Consider the following 26,971-nt stretch of genomic DNA (forward strand, 5'->3'; position numbering starts at 1 on the left):
ACCTAGAGTTAGTGCTATTTGGTGATTTCATGAGCTCTCTGATGCATCGAGGGCTCAAGAGAACAAGATGAGGTTTTGGAAACATTTTAAGGATCACCAAGATTCACTACACTTCAGGTATTTTTATTTTGCTTATTTTCACAAATAAAGTAAAAGTTTCTCAAATCACAAACTGTGTTTTTAAAACATTTTCATAATCAGAATAGCATCAGGTTAATGCCCAAAAAACCCAAGAAAAAGCTGAACAAATGCTTTCTTTTTTTTTTCGTTCCTAAGTCTGGGGAGCTATGAGGCACAAGCTAACTGTGGCTAAAGGTTAGCTTGTCATGGTATCCTCACAATGTTTGTACAGTTTGGGTCTTGGCTCTCATTCTGTCACTGTCTCTTTCTTTATTTCATGTACCCAAAAATGCTGCCACACCAGTGATTTAAAAGTTAAAGGATTTTCTTTAGTGTTTTGCTTTTTTTTAGCTAGGTGTAGTTAGCCACTTTGATGGACTGGCGACCTGTCCAGGGTGACCCCGATGGGATAAAGGTTTTATCTTGTTTCTACCTGGCAGATTTTGTTTGCTGTTTTGTAAACCCCTGAGACTAGTTCCTGAGCTGCTCCAGCTCATCCTGTCAGCAGCAACTTGTCATGTCTAACTCAGAGCTGAACTCTGAAACTAATTGTCAGAATCCAGCAATAGATCAGAGAATCACTCTACTGTAGTGTGGTGTTAACACAGCGATGGACTGCATGGGACCTTTCATTTTTTGACAACTAGTTACATAACAAAATCTGTGGTTCACTCTATACTGACTAAACCTCCTCAGTCCTGTTACAGAAATTGTATTTTTTTTTCATAACCTTCCTTGAGGTTTTACAATTTGTTATAGCATCTGTTCTTTTTGACGGCATCTTTGTCTATTTAACTGGAACTATGATATGTTAAGGATTGTCAATTTACTGTTTTATATAAATTCCATTAAAACAGTGAACACTGGTCTGCTGTGAGGCTAATAATACTCATGTAAAAACAAATTTACAACTCAATCTGATTTTTTTGTTGTTGTTTTTTTTGTTATATCTCTACATTATCTGTAAATATTTGGGTTTGTTCCTATTTTTTTGGTTTGGTAAAATGAATAAATAAAATGAAACTTGGTAAAGCATGCAGGAATGTACCAGACATTCATAAATAAATCATGTTTGTTCTACTGATGCCTTCAGTAAAAGAAAAAAAAAAGAGGCAAAAGTTTGAACCAAAAAGAAAAAACACCTCAAGCCAAGTATTTTTGTTCTTTCTATACTTCAGAAGCATTTTCCAAGGTTGTTGTAATGGCTCCTGTTGCAGGTTTCTAGGGTGTAATGAAAGGCCAGTCAGTGGGAAAAGCAGAAAGAGAAAGATCTGTAATGCTAAATCGATCAAACAAGAATACACATACAGCAAAAATGGCACGTATTCAAAATCCAAATCAAATCAAATTTTATTTGTACAGCACATTTCAGCAGCAAAGCATTTCAAAGTGCTTTACATCATATCAAACACAGGAACACAAAGTCATCAAGTGGGGGTTCTTGCTTTTGCATCCATAAAAGGTTTCCCTGTTACACACCTACTGTGTCATATGGAACAAAATACCTTTTGGTGTTTTTATTCCCACTCAGGCTCACAATCACTCAGTTTAAAACCATGTAAACAGCCTTTCAAAGGGCTTCCAGCACCAGGCTCTGTACACCTTTCGCTCTGGGACTCCGCCGGTCCTCACGGATTTTTGTGCAATTCTGTGGTACCTGTGGTATCCTATTGTATTTTTGTTTTGAAAAGCTTCAATCATTATCACTGATGCAGGTTTACTTGCATAAAGGCTGACTACTAGGAATCCAACATTTTTTTAGAGATTTCATACGTTTATTAGCTGTTTGGAAACTACTTAGGTTTTTTGTCGAGAAATGTTACTTTTATTTCCAAAGATAAAACTAAATGTTAATGAAAAGCCTCTCGGCTTCATGGATGGCCTCATGTTGAGGTGAAATGTTCCTGTTTCTAAACTTTTCCAGCCACAAAAAACATGGAAAATCCTGATTTCAAAAATAAAGAAAGCGTCGCCCTTCACTCTGGAGAAGGCAACACCATCAGTGTGCAAAATGTTTTTTGTTAAAAAATGTATACAGGAAATTTTAAAATATAACAAGGGAGACATGTTATTTGAAGACAATACAGACAATACTTCCCCACCGACTATGGAGAGTCTTAAGGAGGCAAACAGTTTTTGAGAACTTTGTTTATGGTTTACCCATGTTCATTTTAAATAGGAAAAAAATACAAAACAGTCAAATACAGTGAAACTAGAACATGAAGGATGCCGACTTTGGGCACCACTGCTCTAAGTCCAAACGGAGCCAAATTTGCACTATCTGAAAAATTCCAATGGTTTCTGAAAGGGGAGACGTTGCACCTTCCAGCTAATATCCGGTTATTATGGTAATTTCACCCCCACCGTAGCAGGCAGTGAAATTAATCGGAGGGCCACTCTTTTAATAAACAGTAAATTACAAAAATAACTTGCTGGATATGAAAAGTTCCAGTTATTATGGATAAAGGGCAAATATATTTACTCACAGGATATTTGAAGAACTGAGTACAATTAAAGTAGGCAAAAATATCAGGTGGAAATTTTAAATTTAGGACATAAAGGGTTTTTCATAATTGGTATCCATTCCTAGTGGATACCAATTATGAAAAAAATTAATTTAGTACATTTATCTTCCCTTACATTTTCACAAGAAGGACTTTGTACTCCTTTTAGAGTCGTTTTTTTAGACGATTCATGGTGCCATCTTGGATTTCCACTATCAAAACATGAGCTTAGGATTCTCTTTAGAATATTTTGAGGAAAGTGATTTGTGTATCAAAATATAATTTTAATGTTACACAGTTAAAAGGCATAAAGTTATAGAACAGTTACTTCATAATTTCATAGGTTCTGTTTTCTGAGCACCATCCTAACTAATAACCAAACAGCAGAGACACTCAGCCACATGAAGAATATCAACTTCACATTTCATTTTGAAGGACGCGCAAATTATATGTTAGTGTGCAGATGTGGTTGTTCTGAATCAGACACACATGTGGGCTTATATGTGCCCAGATGATATATGAGTCAGTGACATCACACAGATAGATAGTGTTTTAAACCCCAGTGCTTTGACCACAGTTTAAAACACACACAGACATCCTGCTTTAATGTTGGCCAATGAATCACTGCGCTCTACTCAAACACTTGACTCATGGATTCACAGCATTGCTTCAAACTGAAGGGAATTGCATGTATGCTCACACACACACATACACCCACACACATGCTCAAACATACTGTTCACTACTCTAATGTGGCTCTTGAGTCATGTATGCAGACAGAGGAAATCGTCTGGCCAAGAGGCATGCTTGCCCTGGGGAGTCATCTTCACTGGACGTTTCTGTGTAGGCTTTTTCTTCTCTGCTTGACTCTTTGCCTCTCAGTCGAGCATTGAGCATGCCAGAAAACCTAGAGCCATGTTCTAGAAACAACGGCTGTTTGACGAAATTCCTGCAGTTTCAAGATACAGAAGGATAATAACAAACATGGTATGCAGACGCAGCCAACGCAACTGTCAGCGTCCACTGTCCACATCTCTGAAGAAGTTTCATGAATGACCAGGGGTTCCTTGAACACTCCATAGCAGAATGGTTAGAATAGCACTTTGCACCAATCTGATGGTGTAAGAACCTAAATAATAGTTTAATGTTATTTAAATGTTTTAATGTTTTTGAATTGAAAATGTAGCTTATTTTGCTTATCTGTGGTTATCAATTGATATTAATTAATTACCAGTGATGCCAGCAATGCGTTACTTAGTTACTGAGGTCGGACCACTTTTTTCAGTAACGAGTAATCTAACGCCTTGCTATTTCAAATCCAGTAGTCAGACTACAGTAACTTATCGAAACCACTTTGAGTTACTGTGCGTTACTATTTTCTTTTGTAATTAAATTTTATTTCCTCTACGCGTCTTGGGGAGTGTTTATGCAACAGTATCAACAGCGACAGAAACATAAATAATGGAGGGAAAGGGGAGTTGCACATTTTGTTGCTCGAAAAACAGGAATTATTTTGAGTCTCACTCGCCAAGTCTGACTGTTTGACATCCAGTTAGTTGTAGTCCATCATTTCCCAGATGATCCGTCCCGTTGTGTCTTTGTTCATGTCAAGTTAATATATTACCTGTGAATGATGCCGAGCTTCACGTTGCGCTCCAGATAACTGCAAACATCGAGACTCATATGAACAGCGCAATAAACGTGAAAACAGCTACGAATGAACGAGTCTGTAAAGTTGTGCAACTAAACGCCATTATAATTATTAATAATAAGAAAAGTGTGGAGCCGCAGGTGGAGCGCTGCCCTGTGACAGCAAACCCAGAGCCGTAACACAGAACCTGGAGGATGGGGCGGGTGGAGGGGAGGTCTAAAATTGCATTTATAGTTTTCCAAACAATACTGGAACACACAAAAACGCACAAATTACTAAAGTTTTTTGGTACTGTTGTAACCATTAAACAATCTCCCCTTCAGTTCCACCTTATAAATGGAGACACATTGTTGATGTTATCATTATAAAATAACTTGCAATTACGTTTTGGCAAAGATCAAAGTCATTTTCACAGTTGGCGGAGCGGTGTTGTTAGCAGCTGCTGAAAGTAACTAAAAAAGTTACTTTTAATGTGACTTAGTTACTTTCCAAATCAAGTAATCAATAATCTAAGTTACTTTTTCAAGGAGTAATCAGTAATCCCATTAAAGTTACTTTTTCAAAGTAACTATGCCATCACTGTTAATTACAGATCCTGCAATTGACTCACTTTAGAAAATGAACAGTCCAACTATTTTTATTAGTCACACACTTGAGAGAAAGGAACCACCCACCGTCTCTAAGTTTAATGATTCATTTTTACCTGACGCCATGTTTGATTTGCCATTATCCTCACTACTGCCAGTATTTTAACTTAACAAGGAAAAAGGTATTCCAAATAAAGATCAAGCTATAGAGGGACACTATTTAGGCTAAATACATTAATGTGACTTAAAAATGACAACATTAATTCTTAGAGCTGACACAGCACAAACTTTACTGACGAGGTCGGGACCGAATCTACTGTTTAATTGCCTTTTGCCTTTAATCTATTTTCTTAAAAGTGGTATTCTGAATTTGTGTTTGTTTAGATGAATTTAAACCATTGAATGTTCAGGATGGGATGTTTGCCCAACATCTTGCGGTATTATTTCGCTCAATTCCAGGATAGTGTCAGATTAGCGGTCTCAGAGAACCAGCTTCAAGGCCTGGATAAGTGAGTGACAGGCAGCACATAAACACATTTACATCCACAAACAGATGCACAGAACGTCTGGGTGTAAAGAGACAGATGATGAGTCAGTACTGGAGTAACTGTCAACACTTCATAGCCGGCTGCCAATGCGGTTAATGCTAACCAATGATCCATAAAGTAAGATTCTCATCAGCTTAAGATTCTAAACACACACACACACACGCACGCCGTCACACACACCAAACACATTCACATTCTGTGAGTCACAGAAAGAGTAGAGAAGAAAGAAGAGCATCTCAGTTTAAGACCTTAAGCCAACTACTGCTTTTTGTTATGGAGTAATAATGCTGCTTCTTGTTTGATTTGGAGGGTGACATTTCCTAATTTGCTAGTTTAGAAAAATCCACTGATGTCAGATTGTCAAATCTAATATGGCAAAATATATAGTAAGAATTGCAAAAATATTCAGTGTACTTACAGTTCTGACAGTTTGTTTCTCATTAAATCGGTAACACAGATAGTACTATCCAACATCAGTATGTTAACATCCCCAGTTTGTGCTTAAATGTAGGAAGAGCTGAGAAAAAAAAAACAACATCTGTTCAGGTAGATAGCCTGTTCAAAAAGACCATCATTAATAACTCCCAGTTGTCCATTTGCAACTAGAAAACAGATCAAACATTATTCTGAGATTTGAGATCAGACTTGTAAGGTACATAACTTTAATTTAGCTCTTTGCTGGTATTCAGTTAATGCTGACTGGGTTTGAAACTGACAGTGTAGCTGAGATCAATACTAACTTGCACAATTTATTGCTGTGGTCGGTGGTAATTCAGTATGACTAGCCCAGCTGTTGACCTGGCTCTAAGCTTGCAAACATGTCTGAAGTTCATGGTGTAGTGGACCTGTTTAACATTAACATAGAGGAAGTTAGAAACATGCAATCATATAAGTGTAATAAGCAATCGCAGGTGTTCATGTTTTCTTTGATCAAACATTGCCACTATCAGAATTTCTCCAATACTGAAGTGATGTTGTATTGCCAAATATACCGAGGTTGGTGAAAGTGATCTCATTTCAATAGGTATGTATGAGACAGTACACTGTATTCACTGGAACAAGACAAGGACCTAAATGGGAGGCCATGGTCCTCAACTGAACAAAGTGGAATGATTCCTCTAAGATGTTGCCAAAAGCAGAGAAGTTCAGGTATCTTGGCACTGTGGTGTTGTCAGGATGGAGGGGAAGTTTGATAGATGGATTGAGGCGTTGTGGGCATTGATCGGATCTGTGGTAAAACTATATTTACCTTCTGACCTTGACATCCCTCCGAATGAGTTGGGCAGAGTCAGTGTGAGGGAGATGACCTCAGAAGAGAGAGAGACAACAGAGGGATGGAAAACAAGGGCAACCAACAAGCCTAAAACTTTGGCTAGAGAATCTGTAATCACAGGAAATATTTCAGGAAATAGTAAATCTCTAAGTTTGCACTATTTTGCTTGTTTGATTACCACTGATTCACTCTGTCTGCCTATTAGGCAATCATCTGTGGTGTGTAACCAGAAAACTGATTTGCAACAAGTAGTGAAACATAACTGACCCTACATGTTTGTTTTTTTACCATTTGTAATTACTAATAAGAATTCTACAAACCTTTGTTGGTGTTACTGCAGACTCCTGTGACCACAAGTTGTTCTTACTTTTCTCATTGAGCAGCAGCCACTGTTCCAAAGTAAAATATCTGAGACAGTCATTTTAGTCGGTTATGAAGATGGCGCTCATAGCGCTACGTCTGGAGCAGTGGCGTCACGTTCCAAAGCTCTATAGGAAGCTCCAAAGCAGAGGCTAAATTTAGCGGCTAACCACTAGCTAACCTCTGTTCTCTCAATATTCTCACAATTTATTTACACCTGGTCTTTCACTGCTTTTAGTTTTTTTTCATTTAACTACCCAAATTTGCACAATGTAAGTGTTTTATAATGGAGGCCAGATAACAGGCTAATAGCAACTGACTGACTTCATAATACATTCTCCACTTTCATTCATGTAACTTTTTATTCTGATCATGTAAATTGAATAAATAATAATGACAATAATTATCAATAATGAATAAACATGTCAACATTTTGTCTAGCATTAAGATATTAAAAACACAGATTTTTGTCAACTGCCAGGCTGAAAAAGGTGCACCGCTGACTGATACCCATCTAGGGTTACTTCCATGAGCAAGCGGTTCTTAGTTTCACAGCTCAGGATTGTTAATGGACATGTTGGGTTTTGTAGAGATCAAATTTAGTCTCAGTTTTGCTGATTCATTGACTGCGGAGCCATAGAGGCCAGATCATCACCTCAAGCAAAGTGTGCAGCTGAAGCGATAAAGCTCCTGTTGGTGTAAACAGGCTCTGTGGAGTGTACACTGTAACACTTAAGAGACTGTCTCTTCACTGTCTGTTTCTTTAGACGCTTTTGAAACTGCAGTAATTAAACCAGAAACACGGTGACCGGCTGTCACATGAACTGTCTGCTCTACAACAAATCTGTCTCTATCTAATTGAATTAAAGCTAATGGGTTTATGGACAACACTGCTTGTATAATTAGCACATTGTCCTAATTAACCCGACAATCGTTTAGAAAGCCATTTTCCCTCTATTGCCAATCTGTTTATAATGTCTAAGCTTATACAGCTAAAGATATACTTTTTTGTGTTAAATATTAATTAACCTTGTGTTACTTACAAAGCTTTTCCATCCTGCTCTCCTTTAGGCTCTCTGAAGACAGAAGTGACAAGTTGGAAGAAGAGGTTGCTCATCGGTGATCAGGATCTGCAGCAACGAGCTCCGTCGCAGCAAATGAACAAGGAGACTCTTGATCGACGTTTCGCTCAGAAAGCAAATCAGGGTTCGGCCTCGGTGGGAGCAGAGCTCCACTGAGAGGAAGCAGAGAGTCCCGAGCGCACAGTCCCATTGGTCGGCCAAGATGGCAGCGCTGATAGCAAAGCGGCAGGGCTTCGGTCTGCTGAGGGTCCTCCTGGTGCTGCTGGGAGTTTCAGTGCTCTGCAGTGTTGCGGTAGGAACCAGGAAAGGGCATTCTACGCTGGACCACAGGAGCCACAGACACAGACATCCAGGTGGGACTGAAATGCAGCATCAAATACAAACCATATACACCATGTTTGAAATGGACTGCTGAAACACTTTTGTCATAATGAAGTTAAAAGTGAATTATATCACTGTTTCTAAATCCACCAGTCTCAACTCTTGGCAGCTCTTTGTACAGCATGATATTAAGTCCAGACAGTTTGATCAATTCCTCAGGATTAAGACTTAATTTTTGTAATAAATTTGTGAATTCGCTGAAAATTGTAGAAACAGACAAGAGTAAGAATAAAATGTATAACTTTGGTTTAATATCATTACATTATCATTAATAAACAATATCTACTTAATACCACTGATGTTAGAAAATATGGGCATAATTAAAGTTCATTTCTACTACCAAAAGTATATAACACATCTATATATATATAACAAGTGATGCATTGTTTTACTATTTGCTGCATCACTTATTAATTTGGAAACACCAATGCTGCATTATTCCTCCAATCGGTTGTTGTTCTGAATGTTTTGTGAAATGTGTCATCCGGCCAGAGCCTGGTGTTTTCTACTTATTGTAATTAATCGTATTTTCATCAAAGGGTTTTTAAGTGCATTTTCAAGTATCATATTACAAAAGGTTGACAGAAACAGAAAAATTCAAACTAACTACTTTAATTTCACAAAATAAAAACATTTCAAATGCACATCAAAGCTCTTTTTTTTTGTCTTTTAGATTCAGTCTACTGGACTGAATGGGTGGGATTGTTCTTGTTTGTATTTAGTGCAGTTTGGATTATGAATCTAGTTAAAGTAAAGGAAGTGAAACATCCAGCCATTTCCTATTAAACTGATGTTCTTTAGCGTTATAAAAAACATGACTTCAAAGGTTTCTGTTTCGCTTGTGAGTAGTCGGTGAAAGTGTTAGATTCAAATGTTCAACCTTTCACTCTGAACATCTTCCACTGGACATGTGATCTCTCTGTTGTTTGGTTATTTCATTATGCATCCAGCTTGTTGCTGTGTTGCCCATCCCTCCAGTCAGACGCTGCAGCATGGATTCAGTTCAGTTTAACCACAAAGCAGCTGCACCGCAACAAACAGAGGTTAAATGCCTCCCTTAGAGCCTTCTGAAACACAATTCGTTGAAGTGTGTGTTCTTCATACAATCCGCCCACGCCGTCCCGGACTGGGATTTGCTCGAGTGACCCGGAATTCAAAAGCAGACCTCTGTGCTCTGGAGGTTACAGCTTCTCGCCCACTTTTAAGTTTCATCTCTGAAAAACAAAAAAAAAACCAAAGTGTTTATGAAATTCAGAATTGTTTTTCTTTCTGTTTTTGCAGTGTTCATTCATACTTTCCTCAAAAAGTAACCTTAATTTGTATTGTCATTAGTCCTCTAACATTATATGTGTAGTTACATCGCAAATATGCTGTCAGTTTTCAACTCTAACCTTTTCTATGTGTATTATGTATTTAATCTAACTGGACACTTTGATGTCTTAGGTCACTTATCGCTGCACAGACACAGACAGAGGACAGGGAAGGAAGGCCAGGTACTACACCGCTCCAAACGAGGATGGGTTTGGAATCAGTTCTTTGTCATTGAGGAATACACCGGACCTGACCCGGTTCTGGTGGGGAGGGTAAGTTTTCCACAAACAACCCCTATAATACTTTAACGTCTGCCAGTATATCCTAATAGACATAAATAACCAAGCTCTCAGGTTTTTTTTACATTTTGTCACGGAGCTGTGACAGTGTCCAGTGGTTAGTCCTCAGTTCCTTTGCCACACGTCAGTCCCCTCTCCTCTATGCCCAGTACTTTCAAATAAAGGCCACTAGTGCCAAAGAAATTCTAAAAGAAGTTTTGTCGCAATTTCTCATTTGAATTTAACTCTGGACTTAGTACACATGCTTTGCTATAAACTATTCCATTGGTTACTTTGCTGCAGGAAAGTGAACCTCCACCCTGACATCAACATCTAACAGGTTCCCGTCTTGTATTGCCTCTCATCATAACTCCATCCATCCCATGAGATACAGTGGGTGTTTATCTTAATGGGTACAGTGAGTCCAGTGCCAGTCACAGTGCAGTCTTCAGAAGGTGACAGCTAGCTCCCAGTGAGATTTAAATGAAGTCCTCCCATTCATCAAGCATTGAGAGTAAGACACAAGTAAAAGCTTGGGGTCAAGCTGACATTCATGTGGGGCGATTGGGGGTTTTCCTCAACAACACCATGACTTAGACAGAACAGTGGCATTCATAGAGAACTGAAAGTGACATCTGCAATGCAGCTTATTTCATAGTAAAGAGGCTGTAAAAACCGAAAAATTGAATGTTGAATAATCTTCGTCTTTTGTAGGAATATTCCCTAATCTCTTCCTGTATTGACATTTGCTTGTCTGGTACAGAACATTCTCAGCCTTTCTGTCTTACTCTGTCAGGCCTTTGGTTTGAAGAGTTTGGAAATTAGAGCCTCAATTCCCATCTAGCTGTCAGGCAGCCTGCCTGTTCGCCTTATAGTTTTTCCTGTCACTCGCTATTCCCCTTTTCTGTCTCTATCCTCACCACAAAACCTGAATTTCAGACATTCTTTATACTCATCCATTTAACCCTCCTGTCCTTGACTGTCTTGTTTGCGTCTTGTCTCTTCAGCTTCACTCAGATGTGGACAAAGGCGACGGTACCATCAAATACATCCTGTCCGGTGAAGGCGCAGGAACGATATTTGTCATTGACGACAAGACGGGCAACATCCATGCCACAAAAACGCTGGACCGCGAGGAGCAGGCCCAGTACACCCTGACAGCACAGGCTGTGGCCCGGGACACCAACGAGCCACTGGAACCTCCATCGGAGTTCATAGTGAAAGTTCAGGATATCAACGATAATCCACCAGAGTTCCTGCATGGACCGTACTACGCCAGGGTGCCTGAGATGTCCAATGTTGGTGAGTGATTTAGAAGGCACCAGGAAATTGAGAAATGCAAGGTTTGGTGGTAAAAAAAAAAAAAAACAGTTAGCCTGGAATGTCTTCCTGTTTTGTTGCTTTGTTTGTTGGTAACTTTTCTCAGGGATCCAGATTGAAGCCAATATCCCACATAGCAACAAATTCTGATAATGGCAATCAGGCTTGTTCTTGGTGGCACATTTCATGTTTCTTTACCATAGAATAATACAAATTGAATTGACAAAAATACATTTGCTTAATGGAATCACCCCAAATTTGAAGAAGCTCCAGTTTTCCACTCAAAAGTTTGTGTGTTAGGATGAGGTGTTTTTTCAGCCTCATCAAAGTAGAGGTATTTTGCAAAACTTTTTTTTTTTTCCATCTCACAAGTCACGTGACCAACAGCTGGAGGTTGATACTGGTGCAAACGACGAAGAAGACCTCAAGAAGACATCAGGAGGACGTTGGTTTGTTTTAGTTTTGGGTTTTTTAAGGACAATTTACAGCTGGCTCCACCAGAGCTCTCACAACACGTCAATAGCAAATAGCAAAATTGTGTTTTTGCAACAGAATACTGACAGAGACCCACAAATGGGTGAGATATGCACCCATTTGTGATGGGAACACAGTTGATGAGGTTTTTCTCTGTGCAACATTCAGAATGTACAACATGCAGAATGGAAGACCGCTACCCCCATATAAAGTCCTATTGCCCCCACTCACCAGACTGCTAATGCTCAGTCTGATGCTCAGTCCACTACCCTTAGGATGTGCATGGTTCTCACAATGGTCTGGTTTACCAGTGAAATGTTACCTGGTTGCCAGATGTCTGGGACATACATTGTGCCATTGATTCTGATTCTCTTTAGAGTGAAAACTAACAATAAGAGTACAGTCCCCTGTGGTGCTCCTTCACTGATGATCACCTGGTCAGGCCCACAAATCTTTAGCCCCAATCTGTGGTTTGTTTATCAGGCAGTCAGGCTTCTGCTTCCACCTGTGTCTACTGGAGTTTCTTGCTGAGTAATTCAGGCTAAATTATGGAAAATGCACTGGAAGAACCTAGCAATGTGATTCTCATGGTTCTGCCCACTTTGTCCACTGATTCTCAGTAGAAATGACCTTGCTATCCTCTCATGACTGATACAAGTAATTGATTTTGTCTCTTACTTTTTCACAGTGCTGCATGAAGAAAAAGGAATGTGTTTTGGTTGAATAGCAACTGCATGATATTGAATAAAATTTTGGACATTAACGATAATTGTTTTTGGATATTTTCAGCACATTTTTACCAAACCAAAGCATAAAGTTGTTAATAATCTTAATACAAACGTTTCATGTGACCTCAATGTCACTTTTAAAGGAGAGGTGAAATATTTGTGTGCATCTAAGGTTTGTGGCAGTGGATCTAAATAAAAAATAAAGTTACAGCAATGCAATGAGTTCAAAGAGTCAGTCTGAAGCCGTGTTTAAAGAGTTGAGTCCCAATTTTTTATTTTATTTTTTTAAAAGAACATTTATGCAATTATACAAAGATAATGCAAATTATTTAAGATTTGAGGCATTTTAATTCACCTGGCCTGAATGCAGAGCTTCACAATGTCATGTTGAATTAGCAAGGATCTGCTGCAAGTGAAGCACATCATTTTGAAAATAGCCAATTTTCTGGGCTGTTTGAGCTCAACATCTTTGCATTTTACAAAGTTTTCTAGGGGTTATGGAAGGTTTTTCATGAAGCTCGGGGACTGTTGAATTCTGTCCACCCTCATAATGTTTTATTAAAAACATAAAAATCACTGACATCGGAGATGGAATATTTCCATCTCCGACAATGATGAAATACAGAGAAATAATAGCGGAGAGCAGCCTTGTAGACTGAGCCAAGCTGCAGTGTCTCTGAGTATCAGAGCGGGGAGCAGCAGTTTTGTCCAGCCGGTGCCGCTAGGTGAGCTAAAGCTGACTGTCGAGCTTCTCTTGAGCCAAATCAGTGAACAGGCCTCTGTGTGTCCGTCCCTCAGGTACGTCGGTGATGCAGGTGACGGCCACAGACGCTGATGACCCCACCTACGGCAACAGCGCCAGGCTGGTGTACAGCATTCTCGAAGGACAGCCGTACTTTTCTGTGGAGCCTCAAACAGGTGAGACTGAAAGCCCAACTGTTTCTCATCCTCCAGTGTGGTCCTGGTGGAGTTGTTTAACACTCATAGCTCTGCAAAATTAATTACTACGAGTCAGCACATTAAAGTAAGGAAGTGGGGGGGCTACCTGGGCGGCGGACCCTCCATGTGGTGGCTGAGGGCTACAGCAAAGTGAGCAGACAGATAAAAACCTTTGATTGAATAAAATATTAGGGTGATCGCATTGAGGCCTTCCAATGGAAATGATGAAAACAGTTATTGGCAATTCCACTGTATATAGGGTTTGGTTACTGTTTTTTTTCATTTATTGTTGAGGAGGGCATCATTTTTAATAACACATTTTAAAGGAAATGTAAATAAAAAATAGATTTTTGTTTTAATTGATTCTTGTGTTACATTATGCCTTTCAGAAGTGAGCTTTTTGGTTGAATGGAAAAAAAAAATTACATGGTCATAGTTCACCCCAAAATGCATGAAGACAGAATACCTTGTAGGTAGAAGGAGAACACAGAAACTCCATCCACACTAAGACATCCGATGAAAGAAAATCGTGACTTAATGCTGTCCTCAGCAGCGCGCACACAACATACTGATGTAATATTTCCGTTTTCAACCACTTTTCATGTACAAAGCTGCAGAGTGACCGCTTCAGGGATCGCATAACCCTGCATGTTTTCAGAGAAGAAGGCAGAACTGCAGAAAAAAAAGAAAGAGAGAGAAGTCCCAGAGGACATTCAAGCCTGTTCCCAGCAGAGCATGGGCCTAATATTTGAGTTTGCATTAAAAGAAGAAATTGGTTGTAAGGCGAGAGGTTAGGGCAGACACAGAGATCTGTTAGGTCAGAGAGAGAGCCAGAAAATAAACCGCAAGCTAGAGGTTAGAGAAGAGAAATTGGTTTAGAGAGAGTGAGCTCATGGAAAAAGAGTGGTTAGGGCACAGAGAGTCGGAGAGATTTGAGCGGAGTAAATCTAGCTAATCAAACCAGTGTTGGGTATTTGACTGGCTCAAATCCATAGCTCACATTTCTAATTGGTTTGGAGATTATCAGCTTTTCATGCTGTCACACACATACGCACACATTTGGAGTAAAATGACACCGGAGAGCCTCTCTGCAGTTGGACATGCGGGGAGAGGGAGAGCGAGACGGACAGAGAGTGGCGGGGATCATTAAAATGAACAGAAAAGATTACTGCAGCTTAAAAATAGTGGATGGGAAAAGCTGCATGAAAGTTCTTATTTATCTAACAGATGGAGGAAAAATGGTTCGCTTTCAAATTAAATATCTCAAATTAAAGTTGTGGGGGTAGTTTATGCTTCGCAACTGTTTTTGTTTTTCTTTTTTGCTTTTTAAATGAGTTTTTTGCAGAAATTATTACCTCACTATTTTTTATGAGCATATAAATAATACTTGTGCAGAACAATTATGTGTGGTAGCAAACATTTATGAGTCTATGTAGGATATCTAATTCTATTAGATGATTAAGCACTGGAATAATTAAAATCATTTTTTTAAAGGATTATATTAAAATTATATTTCTTTAGTCTATTTTTCCTGCGACAGACTGGCGACCTGTCCAGGGTGACCCCGCCTCTCGCCCGGAACGTAGCTGGAGAGGAACCAGCAACCCTCCTGACCCCATTAGGGATAAAGGGTGAACAGAAAATGGATGGATGGATGGATGGATAATTTATTTTTGACTCTTGAGCTCAATCTAACATATGACAGAGCTGGATGTATTGTTAGAATATCTGCCAGTTTTATTTAGGAAATTCCAAGCTCAGATTTTGCCGTTTACTTTTTTCAGTTTTCTAAACCTGGAAATATTTATATCTGCAAAATCTCTCAATTTAGAAAAGATTTTACCACTTCTTTTTTAAACTGTTGTTTTGTATGTGGCTAACCTTATCTACATACCAATAATGTCTGTTGTTGCATATACACATACCAGGATATGTATTGGAAATGCTTTTCTGGTATCAGAATTGTACTGAATAAAGCAGTCATTGCTGTTTTTAAAATTATGCTAATGTAATGAAGACATTTAAGGTTCTTACATTTTATTTTACCTTCCTAAGAGACACCTTGACACAGCAGAGAAATTTATGAATTGAAAACAAAAGTGTACTACATTTATTTCAAAGTGGATTTTTTTTTTATGTGATGTCTTCCTCTTTGTCAGCATTTTCATCTTGACATTTTCTTTTTATTTGCTCATATTTACTCAACAAAAGCCATAAGGGGTACTGTACATCACAAAGAAGATGACACTGATTAGAACTAATTATTGAGTAAATCCCTAAGCACAGAGCTAAGTTCACCCAAAATGTGTCAGTGGCTGAAACCTGTTTGTTCCCTTTTTATTATAGCTACAAACTCCATGGATGGTGTCCACTATCCATTATCATCTCCAGTCAAGTGTAATAAGCTGTGTCGTGATAAAAGTGGCCAAACACATTTTAGACATCACTAAACTCACCGTAAAGAAACATAAACACACTGGGCTAGTTGATGTTTCAGCTGTGGAACCAGATTCCAGCCAGCACAACTACAGCTAGCTAAGTTCCTTCTAGCTAAAATATTCACTAAGAAGCCAGCTTATGAATACTATGGATACTTTTTTTTTCTTATTCAAGAATGTTGCGTATGTATGAAAGTCAATTAAAAAGGTAAAATAGAAATAAGACCTCAGCCTTCTTCAAGGATTGTTGGTTATATGGATGGATGTGTGGATGTTAAACAACCTACTGCTACATGCTGCTACTTCTGTAGCGCTATGCTATATTGACTTTAGTGTACTGAGTAAATACACGGTTATTTTCTGTTGTTCACATGCAATGAATTACCTTTGTCTCCAAATATAAATGAGCAAATAAAATGTTATGATTATGTTCTCATTTATGACAAAGTCTGTTTGTGAAATTTACTGGCAGTTTTACTTTATTCCAAGTATTTTGAGGCAGTCTGACAAACATACACTCCTACTTAAAATTAACCATGTTAGCTTACCAGGAAACAGTTGAGGATGAAATAAAAACTGTCAAGATGGCAACAGCGAAGAAATAATAATGTAGCAAAGCAAACTGTGGTCTTGATTCTTGTGAGTTCTCTTACAACAAATCTCCTTAGCAGAATTAAAGCGTGCAGCGCCCCTCATGTCCTCCTCCTCCTGTGTTCAAGATAACATTCCCTTTAGATGACTTAAAACTGAACTAATCTCCAAGGTTGGCCTTATCTTACATTTTTAGCACTCTTACAGGCTCCAGCTGCCTGCCAGGCTGTTAAAAGCAGACTGTTTTTCACCAGCTGTTAATTTAACATGCACTCCTATTCTGAGGTAACAACAGAATCTGGAAAAAATATATATCTTTGCAATCCTAATGTTTAGTATATTTTTATATTATTTATTATTAGATTTATAGCTACAAGCTTTTATTCTGGTTTTTGGGCTCCTTGTAGTCAAAGGAAGCTCATAGAAACTTGTTGCAAAATGCTTTTGTTTTTGTTATCCTTACAACACTGAAAAACATCCTAAAATTTTTAAAATCCTGGTTTAAAATTAAAGATTCAGCATTTGATATTTTGCACCACTATTTCGCCATTAGAAGTGTTTCAATTAGAACGAGTTACAAACTTCTACAATTTAACAACCTGTGATTGATTGATTGATCTCAAGGATCAATCCTATCCCCCTTTGTTTTTTATGTTTACTTATTTACTTTGCACTTTGACAGTAGATGGAGCAGTGCCCAAAACGTGTGTATCTCTTTACATTTAATTCAGCCAGGACTGTAACACACACAGTTGACCACCGGTGTTCACTAGTGTTTGGGATCACAATCGCCAAACAGCTGAAATCTGCAGAAACTTAAAACTTAAAAGTACTAAAACTGTCAATTTTAGTTGGTCAAACAGCAAATTTACATTAATATACATTAACTCACAGTGCAAACCATCTTAGAAGCTAACATACCATCTTCCTTATCTCTGCTCTGAGGATACAGCCAAAGTAGCAAGAAAAAGAAAGGGCCCTTCTGGATTGGCTGCTTTACAAACACCAACCAATAGCGCATCAAGTAGCAATGTGCCGAGGTATCTTAGCTAACCTACAATTCTTTCAGATATTTAGACATGGTCTACAGAATCTGTGAATAGGTCCATTTTCTGTGAATTTTCTGGAGTTAGAGCCACAAATAGGTTGAGTACACTAGATTTGTATTTTTTTTACAAATCTCTAAAATGTCAACATTTTCCATAAATTCAATGAAATCTTTATTGCCGTGTTTGTAAGCTTTTTTTTTCTGTCAGCTATTGTGTCCAGAAAATCCTTCAGACTTTATCATTGCGTTGTTTCATTTCCAGGTATAATCCGCACTGCCTTGCCAAACATGGACCGTGAGGCGCGGCAGGAATACAACGTCGTCATCCAGGCCAAAGATATGGGCGGCCACATGGGGGGGCTGTCAGGGACCACCGAGGTCAAAATCACCCTGACTGATGTTAACGACAACCCTCCAAAGTTCCCACAGAGTAAGCTCATTTCTTCACTGTCTTTATGTACTATCCACGTATGTCACTCTCTGTTTAACCGTCATTTCCACTTCCACTCTGAGCCTCCACTCGCAGCAACTGTGTTGGAAGTATGAATAAATGATTGAAATCATGGCGAACTCACAAACAATCTTTTTGAACACTCCATCTCCAGTCAGTTGTTTTGCTATTGTCTATTTTTTATCCAACTGCCTCGTCTTGGATCAACACTCTGTTTTTTCATCTTTTTCCCCCCTTCGGCTAGTCTTAGCCATCTGCATGACTCTGCCATTTTCTCTTCTTTCCGCATTTCTCCTTCCCCTCCCGTAGCTCTAAACCAAGGAACTCCAGACAGAAATTAGCTGCAGGAATGGATGGACAGAGTATAGGAAGGGAGAGAAGTGAGGGACGAGGATTTAGCCTGTGGAGAGGCTGAAGAGGCGAGAAGAGAGAGGGGCGCTGGTGGAAGCAGCTAGGTAGTCTGCAGAGGAGAAGGAAAGAGCCTGTCAGAGTCGTCCCTCCGGTTGCTACGTGCTTCGACAAGCTGACAGTTCTTCCACCAGCCTACCAAGGGAAGCTAAAACTTGATTTTGCAGGGCCGTGACAACCGGGATTCATTTTTGTTTTTCAGCAGACTATCTTCAGAATTTAAGGTGTGTCAAGACTCCACACTGACATTCCTACTTTTTTAAACTGTGTGACAGTTTGTAAAAGCGGAGGGCTTTTAAAGCTAAAACTCTGTAAAATACTTACTTTATTTCCATTTTTGTCCCTTTTTTTATTACATTTCCAATTTAATTTCCGTAGCAGTTGTATGAATTAGGACTATTATATATTTTACAGATTTGTTTAAAACATGGGACCTGTCCATGCGGCCAGTTTTCCCTGATTCCTTCTTCAGAGATTAGCTTAATTTGAAGTTGCAATAAATAACATACACTGCTTATTTAATTTGATCAAATTGGAATGGTCTGTCTGTCAATGTAACCAATTAATCAAATACTCAGCTGCCTTGTAAATTAAAATGAGGTCAATAGTTTCCATTCTGAAGACACTAGCTTGTGGTCACTAAGCCCCCGCTAACATCCACTGTACTGGAGTGGGAGGGGCTTAAAAGGACTCCCCAGATTGTTTGTGTTCTATTTTCATATGAAATGAAGGTCTGAGTATACTATAAGCAGAAGAATGTTTGTTTGCAAACAGCTAGCTTCTGGGTAGCTAGCTACATGTCTTTGAAGACAGCATGGCAGGTCCATTTTCTGTGATGTTCATAGTTATTAACCATGTGAACATCAAAACACTAACCAATGAAGAAATTTGTATTGCATATATAAGCTACGGGAACCTTTAATTTCCCTTAAATATTATCTTTGACTTACATTTCTAGCAAAAGTGCCTCTTGTTATGACAGCACTTAGTGCATCTCTACCAATGAGACAACACACAGAACAGCAGCACTCTGCGGAAGTTGGCCCCCGTGTTCAAAAACAAGTCGAAGCAGCCCAACCACCTGCAAGAACAGTCTCCCAGATGGTGAGAATGAGGACAGTGATTACTTATTTAGCAGCGGGGTTGACTGAGAGAGGGCACCGAAAGGATAAAAACGAGATAAGCGAGACGTGAAGAAAAACAGAAAAGACAAAAACCAGAATTAACACTCCCTGCCGACATATCGTGCGTCTGCGTTTGAGTTATGGTGATGAGTTGTGCCAAGGTGTTATTTAGATATTGTGCTTTTGAGTAAACCACACTGGGTGCTTTATTCACTGAAGTGACAGCCAAAAAACATCACACGCCTCCAGCTCAGCTTGTCACCAGCACTGGGGTACTAATAAAGTTGCAGCAAACCCTGAGGAAGAATGAGGGGAGATAAAAAGCGATACATATCCAGTTTTGTACGATAAGCTAGACTTCCTTATGTGGTTCTGTTCTGGGTTTTTTTCCAGTTTCCATTAGGCTATGGCATTTTTCTGAGGCTTCATCTGTTTTTAACACACCCCTCATGTCCCTGCAATTTTCTGCCTTTCACCTCATTATCAAGCACCCCCCAGAAAATTCATCACGACACAGACAGGGGTTATTAGAAACAAGGATGGGAAAATAAAGATGAGAAGTGTTGTTACTCCGTGACTTCAGTCTTTATTAGACTTACTGACGACAAAGATGGTTTTGTTAAATACTGTTAATGTACGCGAGGCACCGCGCTGTAAAGCCAGCGCTCTCTAATTCCCGTTTCAACAGAAACAGCGGGGGAACGACACAGGTCATAAAAGCTGTTTGAAGGGAATATATTTTGATTGGTGTCTACAGGCTTCTGTTTGAGCGTTTCATTTACCGTCGCTGACTTCTAAAATTGCCGTTACAGAGCTGTCTTCTCTTATGAAACACACCAGAATGATTCAATTAAAAATCCCCTAACATGACTGGAGTGTTTAAATGAAAACCATGTTGGAGCTTTAATGGAAAGTTTTCCTGCCAGATTTGACCCAAAGGAGAGAAAAAAACGGCAGAAAGGACGACACATCTTTATTTGTGCATAACAACTGAAATGTTTCTATATTTGAAAAAAATATAGAAATGTCAGACACATTTCATAAAGGCAATTTTGTGATAAACCAAAAACACTGACAGCTAAATAATGACTGTTGAAACATTTTTCTGTATACATTATTACCTTGTGTTGAATTGACACTATATTGCCTGGCCTGCTGACATCCTGTTCTCAATCCATAGGGTTTAAAGTTGATGTCGGCTTATTCTTTGCAGCTATAACAGATTCAACTCTTCAGGGAAGGCTTTTCACAAGATTTAGGAGTTTATTACGGGGATTTTTGACAATTGTGTAGGTGAGATCCAACACTGATGTTTCACAATATCTACTTCACTTTATCCCAGAGGTGTTCTGTCTGGTTGAGGGTAGGACTCTGTTCAGAGCAGTCAAGGTCTTCCACATCTGGAGACAGCCTTCTTTGTGGACAATGACTTTTCACATTCCATCCAGGGACTTTTAGCCGTTTAGCAGTCCTTGTAGAAACTTTTGAGAAGAATTGTACAAATCCACTTCATTTTCCACCGTCTGTTAAACGTTCCTCAAAAGTATTTGTGTTGCGTGCAGATACAAAAAAACTGGACAGTGAAAGCGAAATAGATTAAATGAAATACCAACATCGCTGTCTCAGCACATTTCTGCATGAAACACATCCACAAATGTCTGACCAATCACATAGCACCTCACATAGGGCTCTGTGTGACATAGTTCAGCCTGGTGTTGAGAAGTGGTGGAGGATGCCTTCCTGCAAACAAGATGGTGCAGTTTTTGTCATGCGACCATGTCAAGGAGAGCCGATTTCAACACTTCGATCAAAGGTTGGGAAAGTCTTAAGAGCCAGAGCCCAATACCAACAGCCAAACTCCAGCTGGGTTTACAAACATTAGTTCAATATGGAGGCATGGTAAACAATAGTCCAGTAAACTACTGTGAGAAGCATGTGAAAAATTGATGACATGTTACATATTTTAATATGCAATTCTACCAAAATGTGTAGCCTGGTCATCACCTTCCCATATAATTCTGTTTGATATTCATCTTCCCTCAGTGTTCTGTCTGGGATTTGTCTCATTGAGCTCCGATTCTCAAGATGAGTTTCATCCTGGACAATCAGCGGTCAGAAGGAGGAGCTGTGAACAATGACATTGAGTTTCTGCTCTGTTTCAGAATTGTACTTGTAGTTTGACAATGGCAAAAGTGTATGAAGCCTGAAACACGGCTAACACGTTTGGTACATGTGAGCAGCTTAAGTCAGAGTAAGGAGAATGTTTAAGATATTTTATTGCTGGCAAAGATGTTGTTGCACCATTCTGTATTTTCCAGTAAGCTTTACAGTGTAACTTCTTTCACCATCCAGTTTATGCATTATATTTATCACGGCCAAACATTAGTGACTGGATAAAATCAGATCCAGTCATTCAAAATTTCAACAGAGTCCACACCTCCAGCAAGGAATTGTTTTTCAATAGCAGAGGGTCCGGACTCTCTGTATGAAGCAAAGAACAAGGGGCTGGTTTTAGAGCAAATTCTCTAATTCAATATTTCAATCATTTTTCTGGCATTTAACAAATATAATGTACTTTTGTTAAGTCAAACAGACCTAAAGCAGGAAGCGTTTATACAGTGTGCATGTAAATTTATGATTTCAGTTGAATATGAAGACAAGCAAACCAATCTATAGTCCATTAAATCAAATTTCTACAACAATGCAGTTCAAAGTATTAGAAATGTTTCTTTACTCCAGCCGGTTGGCCTCACATATCTTTGCGAAAAAAGTTAGAGAACTGCATAAAAAGTCAGACCCTTTTTCCCGATGAATATTCATGTGAAAAATTTAACATATTTCTCCCAATGTGGGATTTGGATGTAAATGTTGGTACTGTATGCGCTGCACTACACTTTTCGCCTGTAGCCAGGTACGCCAAGTCAGCTGTGTGTTCTGTCATACAATGTTTAAATCAACTGCCACAAGCCACTGAAGTTAAGCTACTTAGGACAAGCAAGGATATGACAGGGGAAGAGCAAGAGGAAAAGGGAACGGACGAGGGAAGAGGAGGGTGGTGGGGGCAAGCATGAAATGAGCTTTTACCCAGAAGAAGGGAGAGGAAGGCAGAGGAGAAATAGGCCAAAAGGGGGAGGAGAGGTGAGGATGACTGAAAAGATTTGAGAGACCAGAGAGGGCAAAGGCAAATGAGAGATGAAGACGAGGTGAAAGGGGGTGGTGGGGAACGTTAGCAGGACAGAGTCAATCAACATGAGGGGAAGTTTAAACGGCAGGAACAGGAAGGGAGATGAAAGGTTAAGAGGGATTAGGTGAGGATCGATGCAGATGTGGCAAAGAAAAAGTAAAGAGCTTGAGGGTAGCTGGTGGGGATTCCAGCCAGATGGGTCCAGGCCCGGGAATGACTCTTCGTTTTTTTTCCGCGTGCACATGCTTAATCGCTTCATGACCAAGGAAATTTCATGATTCGAATGATTTGCTCCACCTAGGCAAGCGGGATAAACATGCTAATGACATGCAAGTCAAAATGATAAGGTCTCGCTGAAAGGCAGGTGCGGGTGGAGATGAGGGAGGAGAAAAACAACAGAAAAGTGATGATGGGCACAGAGAAAAGAAAAGGAATTTTTATATGATAGGAGGAACATAGGTGGAGGAAAAATGCGAGGAACAAAGGTGGAAAACGTCTGGGTAGGGCAGAGGGAGGAGGCGGGACGGGAAGATGCAAAATGGAAGATAAGAAAGGATAAAGGAAGACATATGGTCCTCCTGCTAGCATTCTGAAAATCTGGAGTCTGTGCCTTTACCCACGCGCGCACACACACCTGACACCGCAGGAGATATTAATATCCTTTGGGCCATATGAGGCAGATGGTATATTTCGTGTTAATCCCTTGCTGCCCTCCAAAGCTGACCCTGCCACAGCCAGTAAACATGCTGACAGCCGGCCAGGAATTCTCCAAAGGTGTTGAATACCAAAGCAAGCCGTGACTACGAGATAACACCGCTGGCCTTCATCGGCAAGTACATTTTCTGACTCTTTTTTTTCTTCTTCTTCTTCTTTACCCCCACCAGGTGTGTATACCATGTCTGTGTCAGAGGACAAGGTGGCAGGAGAGGAGGTGGGCCGTCTTAAGGCCAAAGACTCTGACATGGGAGACAACGGACTTGTGAACTATCGCCTGATAGACGGAGATGGGATGAGCATGTTTGAGCTGTCCACCAACTCAGAGACCAGAGAGGCTGTTATCAAACTGAAGAAGGTAAGGGACGATAGGGAGGATTGAAGGACCAGAATGGGACTTTCTACAATCTTCTTCAGACATAAAACCCTTTAGCTGTGAGATTGCTGTGGATTGCTAGACAGTTGAGAAAAGTCTGGAATTAGACGTAACTTTTCCACGCCCGTGTTCTCTTCCAGAATCTCTCCATCCGGTTGGGCAGCCCCATGTATTGTGAATGTATCATCATCAAAATATCAGTGCGCACAATATTTGTATTGCAAAGGATTGTTTGGAGTGCAATAAATGTTGACCAATTCAAGGGTTCCCAAACTTATCCATGCCTTGGGCCCCCAAAGATCCTTAACTTTTTGCCACGGACCCCCTTTGCGAACCCACAGACAGTGCTACAAAATATTTCAAGAAACATCAACTAGAATGATTTTTATTCACTATTTATTCACTATACCGTAATTATGCTGCATCACACCTTCTGACTTCAGATGGTCATGAGTTCTATGACGGAAACCTTTATTATCACATAATATATTATGACTATAATACCAGATAGTACAATTGTTCAACACAACTCACTTTTGATTATAAGAAATCGTGTCATATTTTACATCACTCATACATTAGTATAATGTATGATGCAATCATACATAATTTCATTAATCTTTTTTTTATTTTTTATTCTTCCCAAAGTCCTTAAAGTATTCATCCAGCATCCTCCACAGCGGGGATGCTGGAGGGATACTTTGGTCTTTTTCTTGTCAGAAACTTTTCAATTTCTTGCTATGCTAGCTTGCAGAGCAAAGCAGTTTGAGGAATTTAACTGGCAGCCAATCAGAAATAACATTTAAATAAATTATTTTATCTTATATTTTAGAAAGCAAAATGATTGACAAATGGAAAACATAAATGATGATGAATTTTTTTATTAAGAATAAAAAAATTATGGGATTCTTTTTTTGTTTGTATGTTTTGAATTTTTTTCTCATCTTCCCGTCCCACAGCATCCCCTGACAGCCCTCCAGGGGACTGAAGTCCAAGTGTTGAAAACATAAAACTTCTGAAGTTGTTGTTTACATGCCAATACATATTTAGCCAGTAGGACAGAGTCTCACAGCAGCAAAAGCTCAAGCTAGACACAAATGATGTCTCTAAAAAATACTAAAGTCACATAGAATAGGAAGCATGTATATATATATATATATATATATATATATATATATATATATATATATATATATATATACCTGTCACAATAACATATTTTGTAGTAAACGATAATATTGTCATCTTGTGACCATTTTCAACTAATATAATGGTAATGGCATAATGATGGGGGCTGCACAGTGGCGCAGTTGGTAGAGCTGTTGCCTTGCAGCAAGAAGGTCCTGGGTTCGATTCCCGGCCCGGGGTCTTTCTGCATGGAGTTTGCATGTTCTCCCTGTGCATGGTGGGTTCTCTCCGGGTTCTCCGGCTTCCTCCCACAGTCCAAAAACATGACTGTCAGGTTAATTGGTTTCTCTAAATTCTCCCTAGGTGTGAGTGTGTGTGTGAATGGTTGTGTGTCTTGTATGTCTTTGTGTTGCCCTGCGACAGACTGGCGACCTGTCCAGGGTGAACCCCGCCTCTCGCCCGGGACACAGCTGGAGATAGGCACCAGCAACCCTCCTGACCCCATTAGGGAAGAAGGGTGTAAGAAAATGGATGGATGGATGGCATAATGATGCAAGTTTTCCCTCTCAAAGACTAATAAACTCTACTTTTGTACAGAACACTCAACACTGGAAACAAAACCGTAAAAAAAATGGATTATAAAGTCTCTGTACAGAATATTGCCCTTTGAAGAAATATTATTACCGAGCTCATTTTAATTTATCATGTGATTATTTACTTATTGAACAAGCTTAAGCACATAAAGAAAAAGAAAAATATATTACACCTGATATCATCAGTGCAATATTTACTGCTAGCCTGTCAATCCATCCATCAAACCATCGTTCATTCATCCATCCATCTTTTTATTTAGACTAACAATTGGGAAATTAATGTCAGAGTACTCTGAAAATTTGAGTCTGAAAGTAAAGTTTAGAATTTTGTCATGAGGAATCTGAATGATGTGTCAATTTCATTATTCCAGCTGTAAAGTTAATATTTTTCTCAAACAAAAAATCCCAACTTGAGAGAATTGAACCCCAGTCAGCAAAGGTGAAGGTAAAGTACAGCCCTGTCTTGTCACTGGGAAGAGAATCGCAAATATATTAGAGCTACATCCAAAAACACACATTAACCTTTTTTTTTTTTTTTTTTTTTTTTTTTTTTTTTGCTGACTGCAATGCTGCCTACACTAGCAAAATGATCAATAAAGTTTCTTTCTAGTGCTGAATAAGAAAGCACAAAGCAGCAGGAGCCGGCTGTTCTTAGACTGTGTTTAAAAAACGAGGCTCTGTTTGTGCTCTGAGAGAACTTAAGGCATTGGTGCATTTAAACTGTAATTTATTGACAACTTGTACTTCAAAGTGACTACAAAGATCTTGTAATAGTGAGCTGCATGGTAGAAAAATACTGTAACTCATCCAAGAAGTCTTTATCTGTCTTGTTGAATTGAGTGCAGGTTCAATGCTATTGCTTATTGTTGCTATGTTAAGTGAGTGGAGAGTTTTCAGTTCTTTGCATAGGATGTACTTGAGTTAACTCAATATATTAAATATTCTTTCACCTGTCTTTCATTTTAAAGGTTATATTCATAGAGCATCTGGAATTTTAAGAAAAATTTGTATCAATCGCATACATTCCAATTGATCCTAGCTATCAAACAGTACAGTATGTTCAATTAATTATTCAAAGTATTTGAACAATATCTACTTTATATTTATCAGGATGTCCATTTATGGCAGCCACAGTATTAGTGGTTAGCTGTGTTTCCTCCCCAGACAGTCGTGACGTTCCTCAGAAGCGCAGTGAGCCCCAACCCCCACTTTGTATTCTCTGATGGTGTTGGAAAATCTTTTCCTGCAATAATCAATTCCAGTCGTCCTCATGTTTTGTTTTTTTTTGGTTGTTTTTTTCTTCTTCTTCCATGCCGCTTCACAACCTTCTGAATGAGCGATCCATTCTCTGCTCCGTGCT

At 39.2% G+C, this 26,971-nt stretch overlaps 1 protein-coding gene across 2 annotated transcripts in view; it reads left to right on the top strand.

Moving 5' to 3' along the window:
• Positions 1-26,971, top strand: part of cdh11 (cadherin 11, type 2, OB-cadherin (osteoblast)) — a 115,781-nt gene that overhangs the window by 65,115 nt on the left and 23,695 nt on the right. For both annotated transcript variants that reach the window (XM_044136140.1, XM_044136139.1), the window contains 6 exons: positions 8,115-8,478; positions 9,950-10,089; positions 11,103-11,397; positions 13,416-13,535; positions 17,896-18,063; positions 23,685-23,872. In XM_044136140.1, coding sequence (XP_043992075.1) covers positions 8,328-8,478; positions 9,950-10,089; positions 11,103-11,397; positions 13,416-13,535; positions 17,896-18,063; positions 23,685-23,872 — 1,062 coding nt within the window. In that variant the 5' untranslated portion in view covers positions 8,115-8,327. The remainder of the gene's footprint in view (positions 1-8,114; positions 8,479-9,949; positions 10,090-11,102; positions 11,398-13,415; positions 13,536-17,895; positions 18,064-23,684; positions 23,873-26,971) is intronic.

Source organism: Gambusia affinis, linkage group LG13 (genome assembly GCF_019740435.1).
Source record: "Gambusia affinis linkage group LG13, SWU_Gaff_1.0, whole genome shotgun sequence".
Taxonomy (NCBI): Eukaryota; Metazoa; Chordata; class Actinopteri; order Cyprinodontiformes; family Poeciliidae; genus Gambusia; species Gambusia affinis.